Source organism: Vicia villosa, linkage group LG4 (genome assembly GCF_029867415.1).
Source record: "Vicia villosa cultivar HV-30 ecotype Madison, WI linkage group LG4, Vvil1.0, whole genome shotgun sequence".
In the NCBI taxonomy this organism is placed as follows: Eukaryota; Viridiplantae; Streptophyta; class Magnoliopsida; order Fabales; family Fabaceae; genus Vicia; species Vicia villosa.
Window position 1 is genome coordinate 124,475,777 of NC_081183.1, and position 20,002 is coordinate 124,495,778.

At 36.4% G+C, this 20,002-nt stretch overlaps 1 protein-coding gene across 1 annotated transcript; it reads left to right on the forward strand.

Annotated features, from left to right (window-relative positions):
- The first annotated feature begins 18,858 nt into the window (after positions 1 to 18,858).
- LOC131597807 (uncharacterized) lies at positions 18,859 to 19,631 on the forward strand. Its single transcript, XM_058870473.1, has 2 exons — positions 18,859 to 18,939; positions 19,149 to 19,631. Exons 1-2 carry the CDS (start codon positions 18,859 to 18,861, stop codon positions 19,629 to 19,631), a joined length of 564 nt encoding a protein of 187 aa, XP_058726456.1.
- The last annotated feature ends 371 nt before the right edge of the window (positions 19,632 to 20,002 follow it).

The window sequence follows — 20,002 nt, forward strand, 5'->3', positions numbered from 1 at the left end:
ATTTTCATCTTTTTTCTTCATTTTAATTTAATTAATCATGCATTAATTATAATTAAAATCAATCATAAAAAAAAATCCAAAAACATGCCTTTTATTTTTCTTGCAATTTAAATTCCTAGATAAATGTATAGGATGTCAAAATCATGTAAATAGGCTAGTTTACATTTCCTGCACAATCGATGTAATAGCGTAGATTTACTTTCCGCACTTTACATTTCCGCATTTTAATTTCCAGCAAATATAAACTGCGTGTATGTCAAAGATAAAATTGAACCGTTAGATCACTAACTTCAAAGATAAAATATCTGAATCCAATCACAATCACACTTGCACCTTTTAAGGTAATCCCTTCTCATTCTTTTCAAAATCAAAGTCAAAATTCTACTGTTTCGAGTACAAAATCGAACCTTTTGTTTGTATCCGGTGAAATGATAGATTTTTAAAGGAAATAGGATAAATACCTTACAACTCAGGGTAGACCTCCTAGTTTGCTTGCTCAAATCAAAACAAACAAAATTCTCATACACTGTTGTTTTTCACAACAAAACTTTCCAAAAAGACAATATTTTGTATACATCCAAACACGGATCATTACAAAGTTAACGTTCTTTTCAAAACATCTTTCGAAAGATAAACAAGCATTTTGTATACATCCGCACAAGGATCATTACAAAATTCAATTTACAAAGGTATTTGAAACCACATATGAGTATTCTAAAGCAATTGAAAAGTGATCGAAAAACAAGTGAGCTAAGCAAACTTAAGAGCCCATGGATAACCATGGATACAAAGGGTGCTAACACCTTCCCTTTGTATAACCTACCCCCTTACCCAGAATTTCTTTAAGGTCTTTTTTCTGTTTCTTTTATAAACCTTTCCTTAATTGGATAAAATAAAAGGTCGGTGGCGACTCTGTGAATTTTCAAAAATGCGAAAGCATAAGCGATAAAAAAGAGTCAGTTCACGTATCTCTCCCGCTCAGAGGTATGGCCCGAAAAACGGAGGTCCACAATCATGGTATGACAAACCCTTATAAAAAGGACCAGTGTGCTTCGGGCAAGGCACCTGGCTTTTAAGTTCATGGCTCGATAGTACAGGAACCATTTTTATTTTTGAACATATAAACAACGAAAACAGGAAATTGCATTTACTCCTGATCAAAGGAGATAACATCTTCAGCTTCCCAGTTGTTCAATCCATTGTTGTGAGTAGGGAATATCCAGTTGCTCCAGTTGCAGTTGTCCTCTTCGTCTTCCACAACATTGACTTCTTTGGTGACGAGATGAGCTATTGATCCTTCAGGATGAGCAAGATGCTCTGCTGGATATGAGAGCCCAGACTGAGATACCTCTGTTGGCTGAGAGAGATACTAGATAAGATCGTCCCATCTAGTTGGGATGATGTCTTTGATAGAGACTTGTGCATTTTGGGGAGCAGTGTATTCCATCGGAAAATCATTCTCGCCATTTGGTGTTTCCCAGACTTCTTCAGGAGTGACAGGGCTTATGATTGTCATATTGTCTTCGAAATGTTCATCCCATCCAATTGGGATAATGTCTTCGATAGCAATTTGCGAGCTCAGGGGAGCGGAATACTTCACCATAAAGTCATACTTGCCACTTGGTTCTCCCAGTGTATCCCATACTTCTCTTGGAATAAGTGGACTTTGGTATTGCTTAGCAGTGGAACCAGTGATACTTATGTCATCTTCGAACTGATCATCCCATCCAGTTGGGACAATGTCTTCAATGGCAATTAAAGAACTCTAAGGAGCAGTGTACTTCACTAGAAAGTCGTACTTACCGCTTGGTTCTCCCAAAGTATCCCAAACTTCCTTGGAAACGGGTGGAACTTCATTTGGATATTGCTAAGTAATATGGTTCGAGATTACTTCGTCGTCTTCAATAGCATTTACTCCTTGGCTGATAAAATGGGACATTAATCCTCCAGAACGAGGACTTTGATCATTCTTCTGAGTTCCATTAGCATAGCCCAAACCTAGCTTATCGAACTTGTAAGGTACGTCAAGGAGTTGTCCCCACACTGTGCAATCACCCTCTTCGATCACAGCCTTAGCATCTTTGAGAGAAGCCATTGTTGGAGTTATTCTTGTAGCAGGAGTAGCAGAAATATGTTTGGCAGTAGAGATAGCTGGAAGGACCACCTCAAAAGATTGGCAGGGGGTTTCGATGAATTCACCATCTATCTCAACATACTTGGAGTTACTCAGGTGGCTAACCATATATTCTTCTTCACCATGAACCGTGACGACCTTGCCTTTTATAGGATAATTTAACTTCTGATGCAGGGTAGAAGTTACAGCGCTTGCCCCATGTATCCAAGGGCGTCCTAGTAAACAGGAGTATGCTGGATGAATTTCCATCACGTAAAAGGTAGAATCAAAGATCTGAGAGCCCACTTTGATTGGGAGCTTAACTTCTCCGTATATTGTTCTTGTTGATCCGTCGAAGGCTCTTACCACAACATCGCTTGGTTGTAACACAACTCCTTTGAAGTCAAGTTTTTCCAGTACTACCTTTGGTAACACATTTAATGAGGAACCATTGTCTACCAACACATGAGACAAAGTGGTGCCGTTACATTCAATAGAAATGTGCAGGGCTTTATTGTGATTTTTCCCAGCAGGTGTCAAATCAGCATCAGAGAAACCGAGACCGTTATCCACTGTTAGACTGGCAACACAATTTTCAAATTGGTCGACTGAAATCTCTTGTGGTACATGTGCAGCTTTCAAGAATTTCATCAGGGCTTTGGCATGAGCTTCTGAATACTTTAACAGAGATAACATTGAAATTTTTGAAGCAGTGTGCCCCAGTTGTTCAATAATATTGTAATCACTTTTGCAGATGATTTTCAATATTTCCTCCATTTCTTGCCTCGAAGGATCATCAATAGTGACTTCAACAGGTACTTGAACTGGTTCAACTAGTGGCTCTTTGCCTCGAGCATTGACATTTTGATTAGGAATCGGGACCTAGACTGGAGTAGTAGTAACATTTGGAGAAATTTCTGGCGAAAAGATCCTTCCACTTCTTGTAATCTTACTAGTTCCCACAATATTATCAACAGCTGGATTAGTAAAATTCACGGCCTCTTCCGTCAAGGTGTCTTGTTTAACTCCATGGACATAAACATTAGTGCCATAACTCCACGGGACAACTTTATCTGAGGAATATGGAAATGGAGCCGGATTGGTAATGATTACAGATGCTACTCTGGGTGCAGCAGAAATCTTGAAGGGAGCTTTGGTAGGGATTTTCAATGGTATGTTAGAAACCACTGAGACGTCCTCTATCTTCATCCCATTTGAAAAAACTTCGCACAAATTGTCTATAGAAGGAAGTTTCTCAGACATAATGATACGACGATCCATCCACTTTTGAATTCCTCTCTTCAGATTTTCACAACCATTGGGTAGGTGTGCGCAATAAAAGCAATCAGGGTCACAACCTGGAAATAAACCAGCTTGTATTAGCTTTATTTTGATTTCAAGGAGCGGAGTTGACAGTTCTCTCACATCATAGATATAAACTGTATCCATGATAGCGTTAACGGTATTGTCGTGTTTTGGCATAGGCGCAGTGATGACATTTGGGGTCTCTGGAGGATCGAATTCAATTTCCCCAGCATCTATCATGTCTTGGATTTTATTTTTCAGGGCCCAACAGTGATCTGCGTCATGTCCTGGACAGTTGGAATGGTATGCACATGTTGCGTCGGGGCGATAACTAGGAGAGGAAGTGTTGACATTCTTCGGATGGTCTTTCAATGTAATCAGATTTGCCTTTAACAAGTGCTGCAATGCTTGAGAGATTGGCATGTTGATTTTGGTGAAGTTTCTTCTCGGTGCATCTGGTCGACGTGTATACTTTGGCGATTGATCTTTTTGAGGTGCAGACACAAAGATCAAAACAGCCCCTACAGATTGGTGATGCTCACTTTTGCGACTTTTCTGATTGTGCACTGTATTGACTTCATTTCTCCCACTGATGGGTCTCTTTGTAGTACCAGAGGAGGAGCCTACTTGAATTTTTCCACTATGAATGCCGCTTTCTACATGCTCTCCAGTTAATATGAGGTCAGTGAAACCTGACGACGAGCTTCCCAGCAAGTGATTGTAAAAAGGGCCAGTTAAAGTGCCCATGAACATGTCGACCAGCTCACGATCAGATAAGGGTGGTTGAACCCTTCCAGCTAGATCTTTCCACTTTTGTGCATACTCTTTGAAACTTTCTTTTGGTGCCATGGTCATGCCCCGTAGTTGAGTAGAGGTTGGTGCAAGGTCAGCATTGTATTGATACTGTTTGTAGAAAGCAGCAGCCAGATCTTCCCAGGTGTGAACTTTTGCACTTTCCAGTTGGTAGTACCATTCGAGTTGTGTACCTGACAGACTTTCCTGGAAGAAATGAATCCACAATTTTTTATCCGCCGTATGAGGTTGTATTTTTCTCATATAGGACCTTAGATGCAGCTTTGGGCAAGAGACTTCATCATACTTTGCAAAGACAGGAACTTTGAACTTTGGAGGGATAACAACATCTGAGACGAGTCCAAGATCATTGAAGTCTATACCAGGTATTTTTTGTATCTCCATAGCTTTCATGCGTTCTTCCAACTGCTGGTATTTGCTATCACCCTATTCGTCTTCGGACTGATAATCTTCTTCGTCAGGAGAGAGAGAGAGAGATTGGCAGAACCCTGGTTGCTGTGATTGTCTTCTTGATCACCTTCACCGACTTCTTTAGGGATTGGCGCTTTTCTGGGCATCCTGGCTGGGACTCTGACTTTCCTCACGAGGTGGCTTAAACCTACAGATCCCTTGGACTTCTTGATCATCAGGGCTTTCAGTTCCTGTTGCCCCTTTGCTAGCTCCAAAATTGCTATCTGAACTTGGGCGTTTTGTGCCTCGAGATTCTTGATGCTTGTTTCGGAATCCATCCCTTCTAACTGAAATAAACAGCGAGGAGATGAGAAACCTGTTATGTGAACCTGTTATGCAATGTTTATGAATGAAATGTATATGCAATGTTTTCAAGGATCTTAGAATTTAAATTTGTTTAAACAAAAGAGAAACAAACATTTATTAGTCAAACATTTTATATTCTTTTCTTTTCTTTTTTTTTTTCTTTGTTTTTTCTTTTTTTTTCTCTGCCTCTTTCGGGCTTACAAGATAAAGCAACAAATAAAGAAAATAAAGGACTCTTCAAGCCTCCCATGGACGCTTTCTCTTTGCACCTAGGAACGTGTTGGTCTGCATTTCTTCATGGAGTTGTCTGGTGAGCTCCAACACTTTCCTCTCATAGTCCTGACAATGTGCTTTGAAGGTGTCCCTTTCTTCTTTTAATTGAACCCAAGATTTCTGCAGCTCTTCTAGGTCAGTTGGCATTTCTGGATGTAGAATAACTCGAGGTTCCTACCCTTCGATTTCTGGCTCAATAGTCACAGGTAGGATTGCAGGATATGGCATGATGACCTTCTGAGCACGAGCACACACCCATTTGAGGTAAGGCTCCATGGGAATAGAAATCCATTGTCCTAAAGTCTTGCTTTCTACTTTGTAGACACTGCCCCAAGCATATATAAACCTTCGTCGATATCTTTGGGAATCATCTTCGTAGTCGAACACAATGCCGTGGATGATCATGTCGTGAGGGCCATTTCTTCGTGCATATCCAAATTGGCGCAAAGCTAAAGAGGGATTGTAGGTGATGCCTCCCCTAATGCCAAGGAGTGGCACATTAGGGTACTCCCCACAATGGTCAATGAGAGTGATGTCTTCTTGAAAGAAGTTGTTCCACCGGATATCTGAATGAGACAAAGACATAATCCTGCGAGACCATTGCATCCTTTGCTCGTTTCTCAACACTGATCGGGGAAGGTGTGATGTAAACCATCTAGCCAGTAGTGGTATACAACACATAAGAGTTCCTCGCTTTTTCATGGTACGAGTGTGTAGAGAATGTAGAATGTCTCCCAGCAGAGTAGGTACCGGATTGCTGGTTAAGAAAATGTTGATAGCGTGCACACTTATGAATTGGTCAGGATTAGGGAATAAAACCAACCCATAAATCAAAAGAGCCGCAACTTCTTCAAAAGCTTGGTAACTCCTATCTTTTAATAGTGATCGAGCCTTTCCCATTAAGAACTTAGCAAGCAAACCCTTGACTCCACTCTTTGTTTCCCAATTAGACTCGATTTCTGACTTTCGTAAATGTAAGGCAACATCAATGATTTCATGTTTTGGGATCTTTTCTAAACCATTAAAAGGTAATTGATCTCGAACAAGTAGCCCAATTAGTTCAGAGAATTCTTCCAAGGTGGGTACTAGCTGGTAATCAGGAAATGTAAAACAATGATGTTCGGGATCAATGAATTGGAACAGGACTCGTATCATGTCTTCTTCAAATTTTGAGGTAACCAAATGGAGTAGGTGACCATGCCTCTCGGTGAATTGAGCATTTCTGGGAAATTCTGATATTAAGTCCTTAAGTTCGGATGGTACTGTTGAGATGTTGATCCGGATATAATCTCTGGTAGCGGGAGCCATTACCTGCAACAACAGAACAAAAGTAAACTCTTCGATCCTTGAAATGATTAGTGAGAAAATGATATGTTTATGATGCTTATGATGTCATGATGTCAAACATGTGGAAAACACAAACAAATCACATAATAGCCTTAGGTATAAAGGCTTGCACGAGGTTCATAGGTGATACCCTCCCCACTGAAGTTGAGTTGGTTTAAACCTGTCTTAAAATGGTATTCGGGTTCTATGATCCTTGGAGACAACATTTCAATACAGCACTCGGACGACCGATCAAAACATTCCTCGAGGATAACCAACTTCGATCAATTTCAAAGCCAGTTACTTAATAGGCCAAAAGTCAAGTTCAACTAAAGATTCTAAGACAAATTAGTGCTTAATGACATTTCGGAAGCCTAACATACTCCTTGATCGTTTTCAAGGGATATCAGTACAGACCAAAGTGTCGCACTAACGGTGACTACCAGATCAACCGTATCGGTACATGCCGTACACTTTCCTTGGTCTATTGTCACATACTTAAGGTATCTCGAGATTCGGGCTAGAATCTTTCACACAAGTAAATACCCAAAAAAACCTTTGAAAAATCGAGCAAACAAGACAAGCAATTGAAAACATCGAAGTGATCTAAACTCTAAGGTAACCCCCTTTTAAAACATTTTGTTTGAGATTTCCCCAGCAGTGTCGCCAGTTCTGTAATCCTCAGTTTTTTTGTGGGATGCGAACTGACTCTTCTTTTATTTTTGAGTTGTGAAAATCAGAGAGTCGCCACCGACTTTTATTTTATCCAATTAAGGAAAGGTTTATAAAAGAAACAGAAAAAGACCTTAAAGAGATTTTGGGTTCGGGGGTAGGTTATACAAAGGGAAGGTGTTAGCACCCTTTGTATCCATGGTTATCCATGGGCTCTTAATTGCTTAGCTCACTTGTTTGAATCGTTTGTTTTGCTTTGAAATGCTTGTATGTGGTTTTAAATACTTTTGTAAAGAGTTAACTTTGTAATGATCCTTGTGCGGATGTATACAAAGTGTTTAGCTTTCGAAAGATATTTTGATGGTTTGAAAAAAAGATTTTTAACTTCGTAAGATATATACAAAGTGTAGTCTTTTTGAAAGTTCGTTTTAAGAAAAACAGTGATGAATAAGAACTTTTGTTGTTTTTGATTGAGCAAGCAATTAGGAGGTATACCCTAAGTTTATAAGGTTTTTTTCATTCTTTTAGAAAGTTTTCTTTGACTGGATACAGAAGAAATTTGAATTGTATTTGAAACAGTAAGTTTTGATTTTGAAAAGAGTAACAGAGGGATTACCCTAAGAGGTGCAAGTGTGATTGTGTTTTGTTTTCAGATATGTTATCTTTGAGATTAGTGATCTAGCGCTTCAATTTTTATTCTTGACATACACGCAGTTTTATATGTACAGGAATTAAAGTGCGGGAATGTAAAATGCGGAAAGTAAATCTACGCTATTACATCGATTATGCTAGAAATGTAAACTACGCTATTTACATGAATTTGACAACCTATACACTTATCTATGAATTTAAATTGCAATAAGATAAAGGGAAAATATTTTTGGATTTTTGGATGGTTGATTTTAATTAAAATTAATGCATAATTAATTTAATTAAAAGGTTAAGAATTAGAAATAAAATTTAAACCTAAAAAGTTAAGTCTAAAATATGTCCAATTTGTTTGTTAATTAATTTTAAAATAAAATTATTTTTTTTGTGATTTTTGAAATTGTTTTTAAGATTATTAAGTTAATTAACATGTAATTATACAAATAATTATACACATAAATTAAACTTAAAGAGAAAAATATTCTAAATATGTGCAAAATTAGTTTATGATATATAAACTTAATTTAATAAAAAGAAAATATTTTTTTTGATTTTTTTGATAGGTTAGAAATAATTTAAAGGCAAATATATAAATATATATTAATTAATTAAACAAAATATTTTAATTATGAAGAAAAATAAAATATTTATATGTCAAAAATTAATATATTATTTTATCACCCTAAAAATATTTTTTGTATAATTTTTTTATTTTTTAAACTATTTTTAATCAAATTAAAAGAGAAATTAAATTAATTAAAGAATTATAGAAAAATTAAATAAAAGGATCCTGTGTGGTTGACTGGAGAGTCCATGATATGGACTGGCAAGGCATGTGCGTTGGATGGATGATCAGATTGATCATGTGGCTCAGATGTTGAGGGCGCGTGGTATGGCATAGACTGCAAAGCATCAGAGTAGTTAGATTTTTTTTAAAAAAACGCGCGCAGGGCAGCCAATGAGAGGCTGCCACGACTTCGTCTTCAACCTCTTCTCCGTAGCCAAAAGTCTGCAAGCGTAGCTAAAGCTTTTAGTGACGGTTTTTGTCCGTAGCTACAAGACCTGTACATGTCAAAATTTCATACAAGCAATATAAATTATTTAAGAGACCATGGTTCAGCTTAAAATCGTCCCCTGAGTTCAAATATGTCACTAGTTTCTTCTAATTTTGCCTAAATCAAAGGATCCCAAATTTTAGCTTAAGAACCCTAGAATGGTATCTCTATGAATACACGACCAGACCTTAATTAAATGTCCAGAATCGTTCAGAGCACCAAACTAAACACAAATATGGGATTACATCTTATTGAATGTGCATGAATAATCAAATTCGAGTTGGTTTTTATTTGAGCAAACCGTGAGCTATATGTGCGTGTTCTTGAGGTTTCAAGGCTTGAAATTGATTTGGTTAGCTTCAGGGATGTTTGAGGATCGTGTTTAGATAGTTATTTGGAATTGAATCTAGCTCAAACTAAAAATTCGAATTTTCAATTTCTTTGAAATTTTCAAGTTGATACAAGTATGTTTCTGGTTCAGAATTTGTGTGTGTGGGTTGCTGAAGTGTTCTAAGCTATTATATAGGCAAGATTGGTGCTGCAAACTTAAGCTAACATGCTTTTCTTCCATACTTGAGTGCCTTTGAATCTTTGAATATTTTATGAATAAAAGCTTTGAATTTCTTGGCCATGGCTTCAATTTTCTTCACCCCTCTTGTCATAGGTCTTCTATACCTCTATGCTGCAGAACTTGGATCAAACTTGGTGACTCAAGCTAAGGACAAAAGCCTTGAACCATTTCTTTTTTAATTTAACTTTAAATGAAATAAAATTAAATTAAAAAAGAAATAAAATGTCATGGGCTTAATGTTGGTCATGGGAGCCCTTTAACATCATTAGAAACATGTTTGGATCATGAATGCTTGGCCTCTTTTGGAAAAAAACAATTTTGATCAATGCTAGTTTCATGCATTTTCCCAAAAAATAGCCAATTTCAACAAGGCATAAATCCCTCAATTTTGATTATATGAAGGAGTTCATGTACTTTTTAGAAACCTCAAGATGACCTCTACAAGCTACTTTGGAAGCTTTTTTGCATTTGGAGAAGTTATCTTGATGTTATGGGCTTTGACAAAAAACCACTTTTTGTTGACTTTGAAAATGACCTGTAATGTCTTGGCTCATATTTTCCAAATGGTAAAACCAATGACCATGGGACCAATTTCATTTGAAATATAATTGAATTTACTTCAAAATAAGCTTTGGTTGGAATTTTTCGGATGAACGAGGAGAGAGAGTTATGGCCGGTCAAAGTTCAGTTGACTTTTTAGGAGGAAACCCTAATTTTGAAACTTAGAGTTTTGTCGATTTCTGAACTTTTCTTGATGAATTATGATCAACCATTGATCAAATGATGAATCTTTTGAAAAAATATGGATGTTGACAAAAAATTTCATTTTTGACTGTCTGTTGACTTTTCGGTCAAACCGGTCGTCTGTTGACTGTTTGAGTTGCTGACTGTGCGTCCGAGCGAATCGAAGTTTGAAAATTTGTCTGATGGTACTTTGAGACATATGGAGATCCATGAAATCCATTTGTGGTCTCAAAAAACTTGTTTTCCTTAAAAAAAAAACAAAAACCCTAGTTAGGGACTGTTTGTGTAGGAGACAATTAAGCATACCTGATTTTTGTGCAGTGTTGAGTCTTTGCTGATCATGTGATTATCAGAAGACTTCTAGAACAAAAATCTTGAAATTTTGAAATGTGAAAGATTGATTTGAATGATGATACAAAACACGGAGAATCGTGCTGTCAGCGGGTTTTGACTGTTAACTGGCTGTCTGGGTATTAACGTAACAGTTAAAGTGAAAACTTAACTGTTAAAGTTAATTTTTCTCTTTTTGTTTTTGTTGTGTTAATGGTGAAAAATTATTAACATGAGTTGTTAGAAAAACACAATCATAATAAATAAATAAAATATACTGTACGCGAACGGAATTACCGACAATAAAATTGAAAAGGATTTAATGCACAGAAATTAATATTTAACTAACAATAAACACACATTATATTATCTCGATAATTAAACGACAGTACAACAGATAGTACAATATTTAATACTGACATTACATAATATTACATAATATAACGAACAGTACGACAAATATAATGAACGGTACGTTATTTGAAAGCGAAAGATACGACAAACTTTAAGTATGACGATTAAAAACCCATGTTATAAACAACAATATATAGATGTACAGGAGTGCAATCATCCCAGGTCCGCATTTTTCAGGACTATGCAGAGAGAAAAAAGACATGATCACTGTAAAAACAGTGATGACCATAAGAAAAAACGTATCCACCCACTTTGCCATTTTTTGCCGGGGAAGAAGAGGAAATAATTATGAGATAGTGTGATAGAAATTTGGGAGATGAGTGAAATTTGATGTGAGAATTTATGGAAAAAATGAGAGGCATATATAGAGTGAAAAGAAGGATGGAGACGTTGGGGAATGAAGTGATACCGTACAAAAAAGGAAAGTTTGAGTGGTAGTAGGATTTGAAAGAAAGTGTATGGAATAAAGTTAGGATTTGATTTGAAAGAAAGAGATTTGAAAAGAGAGGAAAAGATTTGAAAATAATATAGTACAAAAAATTAGTGGGAAACAAAAAACCAATAATAATTTAATTGTTACCAGTACAGTCTGAATCCCCGGACTTTGCGCCTGCAAAATTTGATTCTGTACCAATTGCGTCAATATTATTTATCTGAAAATAAATCTCAAATAAACAGCGTGTGAAGTGATAAACAGTATTTGGCGCTTGTGTAAGAATAAATTCAACAGCAAACCCAAAATACCGTATAAAAAAATATCCTAAAAACTGAGTGTTTATAAAATCAAGATATTTATGAAATAAAATCCAAGATTATATGAAACTCCCAATTTTTAGACAGAAGTCTGTTGCCTTCTCTTTGAAAAAAGATGCGGGCAAATTTTGGGGTATAACAATATTACACAATATATTTTAATTATTATAATTCTATAATTAAATTAAAACTAAAAACTGAGCATAAAAAATGTCAAATACATAAGGTGAATTCCACAATACAGCTTACATGACAGTACAATTCCTTCACTCTAACAATCTACTTGCCAATGCCATAAGACATACAATTGAAGTTGATATAAAATTGAAACATGACCAAAACAGGACATTGCAGAAGCTACAAAATAGAAAAGAATATATTGCAAACCGAAAAAGATACATCGATAAACAACAACCTCGAACATATTATTTACTTCAAACCATGTATCGCCTAGCTGTAGCCAAGAAAACTTAACACTACAACACTTGCACGCCTAATTTGAGTCGATAAAACTTAAGAAAATGAGTAGCAATATCGAGAATCAAATCATTTTCAATCAACACCACAAAAATCTGTTTTTGGGCAAAAGTATGGGACTGGTTTGATGTAGGTCGCGCAGGGTTTTTGACAGAAATCGCAGACCGCGCTTAGCACGATGGAGCCCGCTTGGCGCGTTTTTGATTGAGAATAAAAGAAAGGTCAAGTCAGTAGATATCGCATTTAGCGCTATAGAGAGTCTGTTTAGCGCGCCAGTCTGGGACGAAAATTGATAGTTTTGAAAAATGATTTCGAAATATGGAAGCTTATATTTTACTATAATTTTTGAGGATTTTCTGGAATTTACTGTTTTCGTTTGGGTAGGTTTTGAGGGCAATTTACTGTTTTCTGAATTCATGGATTTCAATACTTGATTGTGATAAATGTTGTTGTGATGATTAATAACATGATAGTTGATGATTATGTGTTGAGTTAACCAAGATGTTTATGAAGTCGGTGCGTTTGAGATAATGATATGATTTTGATGAATAAATGAATGATGATGCCATTTTGACTAGTCGTGGTCGTTGAATTTGTGACGTTGAGTATCATGTATTCATAGCATATTTGTAAGACGATAGTCCAATGATGTTTGTAGGACCATTGGTCTAGTGATAACCTTTAATCCCATTGTGCGGATTGAGTGCAATATTGTGAAGTGCTCCGGTTCAAAGTGGGAATCGATCCTATGGTGGGGATCTTTGGAGAACGATGACTGAGTCATCAGTGAAGTGTTGGTACCACATGCATGAGTCTGTTGGTGTAGCATTACATTGTTGTGTCATTGTATGATTGAAAGATGTTTGATTATTGTTGAATGCAGTATAAGGCAAGCAACAAAAAAGATTTGGAAATATTGATCCAGGATTTATCGTCCACAGAGATGGAGAGATGCCATTCAATAATTTCTACGGTTTCGAACTTTGGATTGAATGAGCAAAAAGTAAACAAAGATATAGACAGGAAAAGAATAAACACATTCTTAGAAGAGAAATAACTTATCAGGAATGTAAATATATTCACTCTTCACAAACATACACTTACCAACCCGTTATACTCAACCCACGATACTCATCTATGTCATCACGTATCTCTCACACAAGCGTCCATCTCAGGAGCACAAACGAGATCATCTCACAACTAAGGTTATCTCTAACGCGAAGTCGCGAGAACATCCGTATTCTCGCGTCGGTGATCTCTCGCGCGCCGCTCAAACACGAAAGCATTAAGAACAGATACAAACAGTGAATGCTAGCTCTAAATCTATCTCTAGAGTTCAAAACCAATAGATAATCATCCTAGATAAGGATTCAAGAAGTTTATCTCTAAAGCACCCCAAATCCCCAGCATAGAGCAAAAATCTAGAACAACATCAACACAGATTTGTAAAGTAAGTTAAATATAACATTATAATCGGTAAATATACATAAGATTCAAGTAAATATACAAACAAAACCCAACCAAAGAGAAATACACAAAGAAGAAGAGAAATGAACCGAAAATCCCCGGTTTGTCAGCTCCGTTCGACGCTCAATCCACCCCCGATCATCCTTATGCAACCTCCGAAGTTGTTTTCTAAGCCAATTCTACTCTAAGAATGAAGTTGATGGTGTTGGGACTCAAAAATACCCAACCCATAACCTAAAAATGTGATTTTTGCCCCTTTTAACGAGCTGCTGTCTTAGCAGGTCCGATTAGCGGACCCCCTCCGCTCAGCGGACTCAAAATTGCATCCAGACCCTGATTTGCTCCGCTGGAGCTCCGCTCAGCGGACTGACAGCAAAAGTGAAATCTTGTTTTCGCCATAAGTTGAGAACCGTAACTCCGAATTGCACCCGGTTCGAAGCGTTGGAAAGCTTATTCAATGCTCTATCCAATAATGAATGAATGGAAACCAAAATGATAATTTTTATCATCCTTATTTTGAGCCTTATTCTTTGATGAATTGGTAGAATTTGCATTCTTGAAGCTTAGCCTTTGGTCTTTATTACTCAATGCTCCAAAGATGCATGAATACCTATAAAATGAATGAAAAACTATTAATTGGTATAAAAATGAATCAAAAACACAAGTATGCACATATTTACACAAAATTTATGATTTTATTACAAAAATCATAAGAATAGAATCGATAAGTGCCACAAATATATGCTCAAAATATCGACATTTTGGCACTTATCAAACTCTCCCCAACTTGAAACTTTGTTTGTCCTCAAACAATGTCAAATAAATCAAAGAATCAAAAGTAATAAACCAAAGAATTGTGAATCAACAAGTTTTGAAAACCAAAAACAAATGTATGGCTCAATACAAAAACGTATAAATAAAGTAAATACTTACCACTATTCTACAACGACAACATATAAATGAAACGAATCCTAAGCACAAAAAGCATACAAAACATTCTAACACAATACATGCTCACATCATGAATCACACCTAGCAAAAATTTCATCAATGGATGAAAAACACACAAAGGTGAGGGACTTTTAACACTCATCCAACAATCTTGCAAACAAAAGATCAAATTATGCATTCATCCAAAAATCACATTGAAGATACAAAAGCAAGAATCACAAGGGCTTTTTAAGGTTGTAATGTGGCTTGGTTAATAAACAAGGGATAAGTCCTAAGGCTAATCGAAACAAAAACTTGTCTAAACCTAAGGGAGTGATCAATCCCCCAAAGATTCAAACAACAAAATCTCGATTAAACTTCTTCCTTAACCACAAGTTTCTCAAACCAATCACAATACTTATTAGCATAATTATTCACTTCTCTTTTCTTTTTGTTTTTCAAAACTTTTTCATATATATATATTTTTTCTTTTCTTTCTTTTTCACATTTTTTTTCTTTTTTCTTTCTTTTCAACCTCATAGCAACAACCAAATAAGTAGCAACCATTTCTCTCCCCAACTTGAATTCAACCACACCATCATATGAATACTCCCTACTTTCTAAGGCAAGGTAAAAATTCATACCAAAAATCATGGTTGAGGGTTCAAGAAAACAAAGAATCAATCATCCATGCAAAAATGAGAACTAAACACTCAAAGATAAGCATTTAGCAAAAACAACATGGATATTGACAAAAAGGCTCAAAAGGGTTAACAAATGTTCACACACTTACAAGGTGAATTGACTATTTAGTTATGGTGGTTGTGCTCAAAATGAAAAAAATTCCTTGATCCTTTTCATGCTTTCATAAAATCAACATAAACAAAAGATTAAGCATAATAAAATCCAGTTAAAACAAAGATTGTGGCCTCCAGCATATGTAAACAATGGAAAGCTTCCTCACATTTATGGTTTGGGAACTAAAGTGATTCAATCAATAAGCAAGTAATGCAAAAGAATGAATGGTATGGTAATTGTACAAATGAAAAGTTTCTTAAACATGTCATGCTATAGAAAGCGATAAATGAGTACCTTGAATGATACACTTCAAAAACAATATCCTACCATACATCCGCAAGTTGAAACACTCAAGCTTTGGAAAATCACCTCAAAAATCTTCGAATCACCGACAAAATTCGAGTACAAACAACCAATACAAGAATTAGAAAAATAAAACTAGTATCTACTATTAATTAGCCTTGGTGAAAGTAGGAAAAATGAGTGAACCAAGTGGAATGGGAACCCCACTGGTACAAAGCAGAAAAACAAAATTCTGCTATGCTCGCTTAGCGGGCACATCAGAACTCAGAAAAATCAGAATTGCACTAGCTGTTCCAATCACACACCACTTCACCTAAATTCCTCTTAAACATAAAAATAAACAAAACTTTACAACCGTTGGGGTGCCTCCCAACAAGCGCTTGTTTTACGTCGTTAGCTCGACGCCTTTATTGTTTCGGTGTTTGGAAAGTAGCTTCCTTCCGTCATGCCATGGTGACGTCTCACCGCACAAGCCTAAAGAAAGTGTCCTAACCAAAACACTCAACAAACATTACGAGTACAAATATATACAATGATTAAACGAACATAAAAACAAAAGTATACTACTATATACACAAACAAACACATATGCACAAGTATGGAACAAATACAATTATTATCATACAAAAAGAGAAAATTGGTGAATGTTGGATTCACAAGTTGAAAAGTGAATATTTGTTATTAAAGAGCTCATCCGAGATCAACATGTTTCACCAACATTCACCAATAAAAGTATACTTATATGTAACATATACAAGTAAACTTATATGGTGAACATAAACAAGTAAACATGTACAAGTAAGTATATATGCAAGTGAGATTATACAAGTAAACATATACAATATATACGATATATACAAAGCTCAAAACCACGAAAACTATTGCGATGCAATCACAACCATCCCCGACAACGACGCCATTTTGTTGAATGCAGTATAGGGCAAGCAACAAAAAAGATTTGGAAATATTGATCCATGATTTATCGTCCACAGAGATGGAGAGATGCCATTCAACAATTTCTACGGTTTCGAACTTTGGATTGAATGAGCAAAAAGTAAACAAAGATATAGACAGGAAAAGAATAAACACATTCTTAGAAGAGAAATAACTTATCAGGAATGTAAATATATTCACTCTTCACAAACATACACTTACCAACCCGTTATACTCAACCCACGATACTCATCTATGTCATCACGTATCTCTCACATAAGCGTCCATCTCTGGAGCACAAACGAGATCATCTCACAACTAAGGTTATCTCTAACGCGAAGTCGCGAGAACATCCATACTCTCGCGTCGCGATCTCTCGCGCGCCACTCAAACACGAAAGCATTAAGAACAGATACAAACGGTGAATGCTAGCTCTAAATCTATCTCTACAGTTCAGAACCAACAGATAATCATCCTAGATAAGGATTCAAGAAGTTTATCTCTAAAGCACCCCAAATCCCCAACATAGAGCAAAAATCCATAACAACATCAACACAGATTTGTAAAGCAAGTTAAATATAACTTTTTAATCGGTAAATATACATAAGATTCAAGTAAATATACAAACAAATCCCAACCAAAGAGAAATATACAAAGAAGAAGAGAAATGAACCAAAAATCTCCCGGTTTGTCAGCTCCGTTCGACGCTCAATCCACCCCTGATCATCCTTATGCAACCTCCGAAGTTGTTTTCTAAGCCAATTCTACTATAAGAATGAAGTTGATGGTGTTGGGAGTCAAAAATACCCAACCCATAACCTAAAAATGTGATTTTTGCCCCTTTTAACGAGCTGCTGTCTTAGCAGGTCCGCTTAGCGGACCCCCTCCGTTCAGCGGACTCAAAATTGCATCCAGAGTCTGATTTGCTCCGCTGGAGCTCCGCTCAGCGGACTGACAGCAAAAGTGAAATCTTGTTTTCGCCATAAGTTGAGAACCGTAACTCCGAATTGCGCCCGGTTCGAAGCGTTGGAAAGCTTATTCAATGCTCTATCCAATAATGAATGAATGGAAACCAAAATGATAATTTTTATCATCCTTATTTTGAGCCTTATTCTTTGATGAATTGGTAGAATTTGCATTCTTGAAGCCTAGCCTTTGGTCTTTATTACTCAATGCTCCAAAGATGCATGAATACCAATAAAATGAATGGAAAACTATTAATTGGTATAAAAATGAATCAAAAACATAAGTATGCACATATTTACACAAAAGTTATGATTTTATTACAAAAATCATAAGAATAAAATCGATAAGTGCCACAAATATATACTCAAAATATCGATATTTTGGCACTTATCAATTATTTGTGCTGTGAATGATTTAAGTGATGCTTATGATTAAATGGTATGACGATGTTGTGAATAAATGATGAGGTACATGTGAGTATGTATTTGGAGCATGAGGATACGTTGTATCGGTATATGTGTGGTTGTTGATTAATTTTGTACCACTACTATATTTATTCCTTATGTCTTATATAATAATTATGAAATACCCATCCTTTCTGTTTGAATGTTGCCTCCACGTGGGTAACGCGCAGGTAATCAGGAGTAGTCCGCTGAATTTAGAGGATAACTTTGTGGAGTCCTTTTATCGTTTATATAGAATAAAAGTGGTTCTTGCTCTGATACGTAACGTCGAGGTCTAGGTTCGTTGTGTTTGGAACTATTATGTTCATTTTTAGTTGTTTGAATTTTATGAATTACCTTTCATGGAATTATGATGTTTTGAGTTATGGCTCATGAACTATGAAGTTTGATTGATGTTTTATGAGGTTTATTAAAGATGTCTTAAATTATGAATTCCGCTGCGAGATACCATGTTTTATTTTGTGATGATAATGGAGTATAGTTTTAAATAAACTTTAAGAACCTGAATTACGAAGCAGGACATTTAAGTGTGAAATTTTTATGAAGATGTGATACCCTTGTTGGTGCTAAAAAATTGATTTAATTCGTATTATATTACGAATGTTCCTTGGGGATTAAAGGGTGTTACATTAGTGGTATCAGAGCAGGTCGGTCCGTCCGACCAAGTTATTGAGTCTGAAATGTGACAGTTGGATTACTGTCGGTAGTTAATTATAACTTTGATGCTAATTTTGACGTGAACAGAGTATGGCTAAAAGGAATGATGATGTGATTGCTGCTTCCTCAGAAGCTGTTGCTCATGCCATGCAGAATCAGCATAATGCTGGAGTGATTAACGAATCACATAGCTTGAGTATGTTCTAGAGGGAGAATCCGCCTACTTTACGTGGTCGATACGATCCAGACAGAGCTTAAGAGTGGCTTAAGGAAATCGAGAGGATCTTCAGGGTAATGGATTATTCTGCGCGCAAAAGGTACACTATGGTACTCATATGCTAGTTGGTGAAGCTGGTGACTGGTGGGTTGGAACTCTTTAGAGATTGGAAGCTACTGGTGAAGTGAATACTTGGGTTATGTTCACGAGGGAGTTCCTGAGGAAGTATTTTCCCGAAGATGTCCGGGGAAAGAAAGATATGGAGTTCCTTGCGTCGAAACAAGGGAATTCAACCGTAACTGAGTATGATGCTAAGTTTGTGGAACTTGTGAAGTTCTACCCACACTATATAGAGGATACAGATGTGTTTTTGAAGTGTATCAAGTTTGAGAGTGAGATGCGTTCGGAGATTAAAGGGGCGATTGGGTATCAACAGATTTGTAGGTCTGCGAAGGTGGTGAACAACTGTCGGATTTATGAAGAAGTTAGTATTGCTCATTCGACTCATTACAAGTGTCTGAAAGAGAAGAGATGGGAACCACATCATGATCGCAAGAAGCCTTACGATGCCCTAGCTAAGAAAGGGAAACAGAAGGTTTCCGACTGGAAGAAGACAAGTGGGGTAGGGACTCCCGCTACTGTCTGATGTTATATAGATGTGGTGAGAAAGGTCACCATTCCAATGAATGTGAGAACAAGGTACTGAGATGTTACAAATGTGGTAAGACCGATCATCGTGCTCTTGACTGCAAAAATGACGGTCCGACTTGTTTTATTTATGGTGAACAGGGTCATATCAGCACCTAGTTCCAGAAGTCAAAGAAGGAAGGTAATACCGCCAAGACTAATGGTAGGGTGTTTGCTTTGAGCAGAACAGTGTATTCTAAGAAAGGCAACTTGATTCGAGTTACTTGTTTAATTATCAATGACAAATTGGTTGCTATTATTAATACTGGTGTTACTCCTTCGTTTATTTCTCTTGATTGTGCTACTATGTTGGGACTGAAATTGTCTTCT

Bases quoted from the DNA above. Each gene is read 5' to 3' on its own strand.
- LOC131597807 (XM_058870473.1), top strand. From the start codon at position 18,859: ATGGCTAAAAGGAATGATGATGTGATTGCTGCTTCCTCAGAAGCTGTT. The intron at 18,940-19,148 runs GTGATTAACGAA...GGAACTCTTTAG, and splicing joins AGAATCAGCATAATGCTGGA to AGATTGGAAGCTACTGGTGA.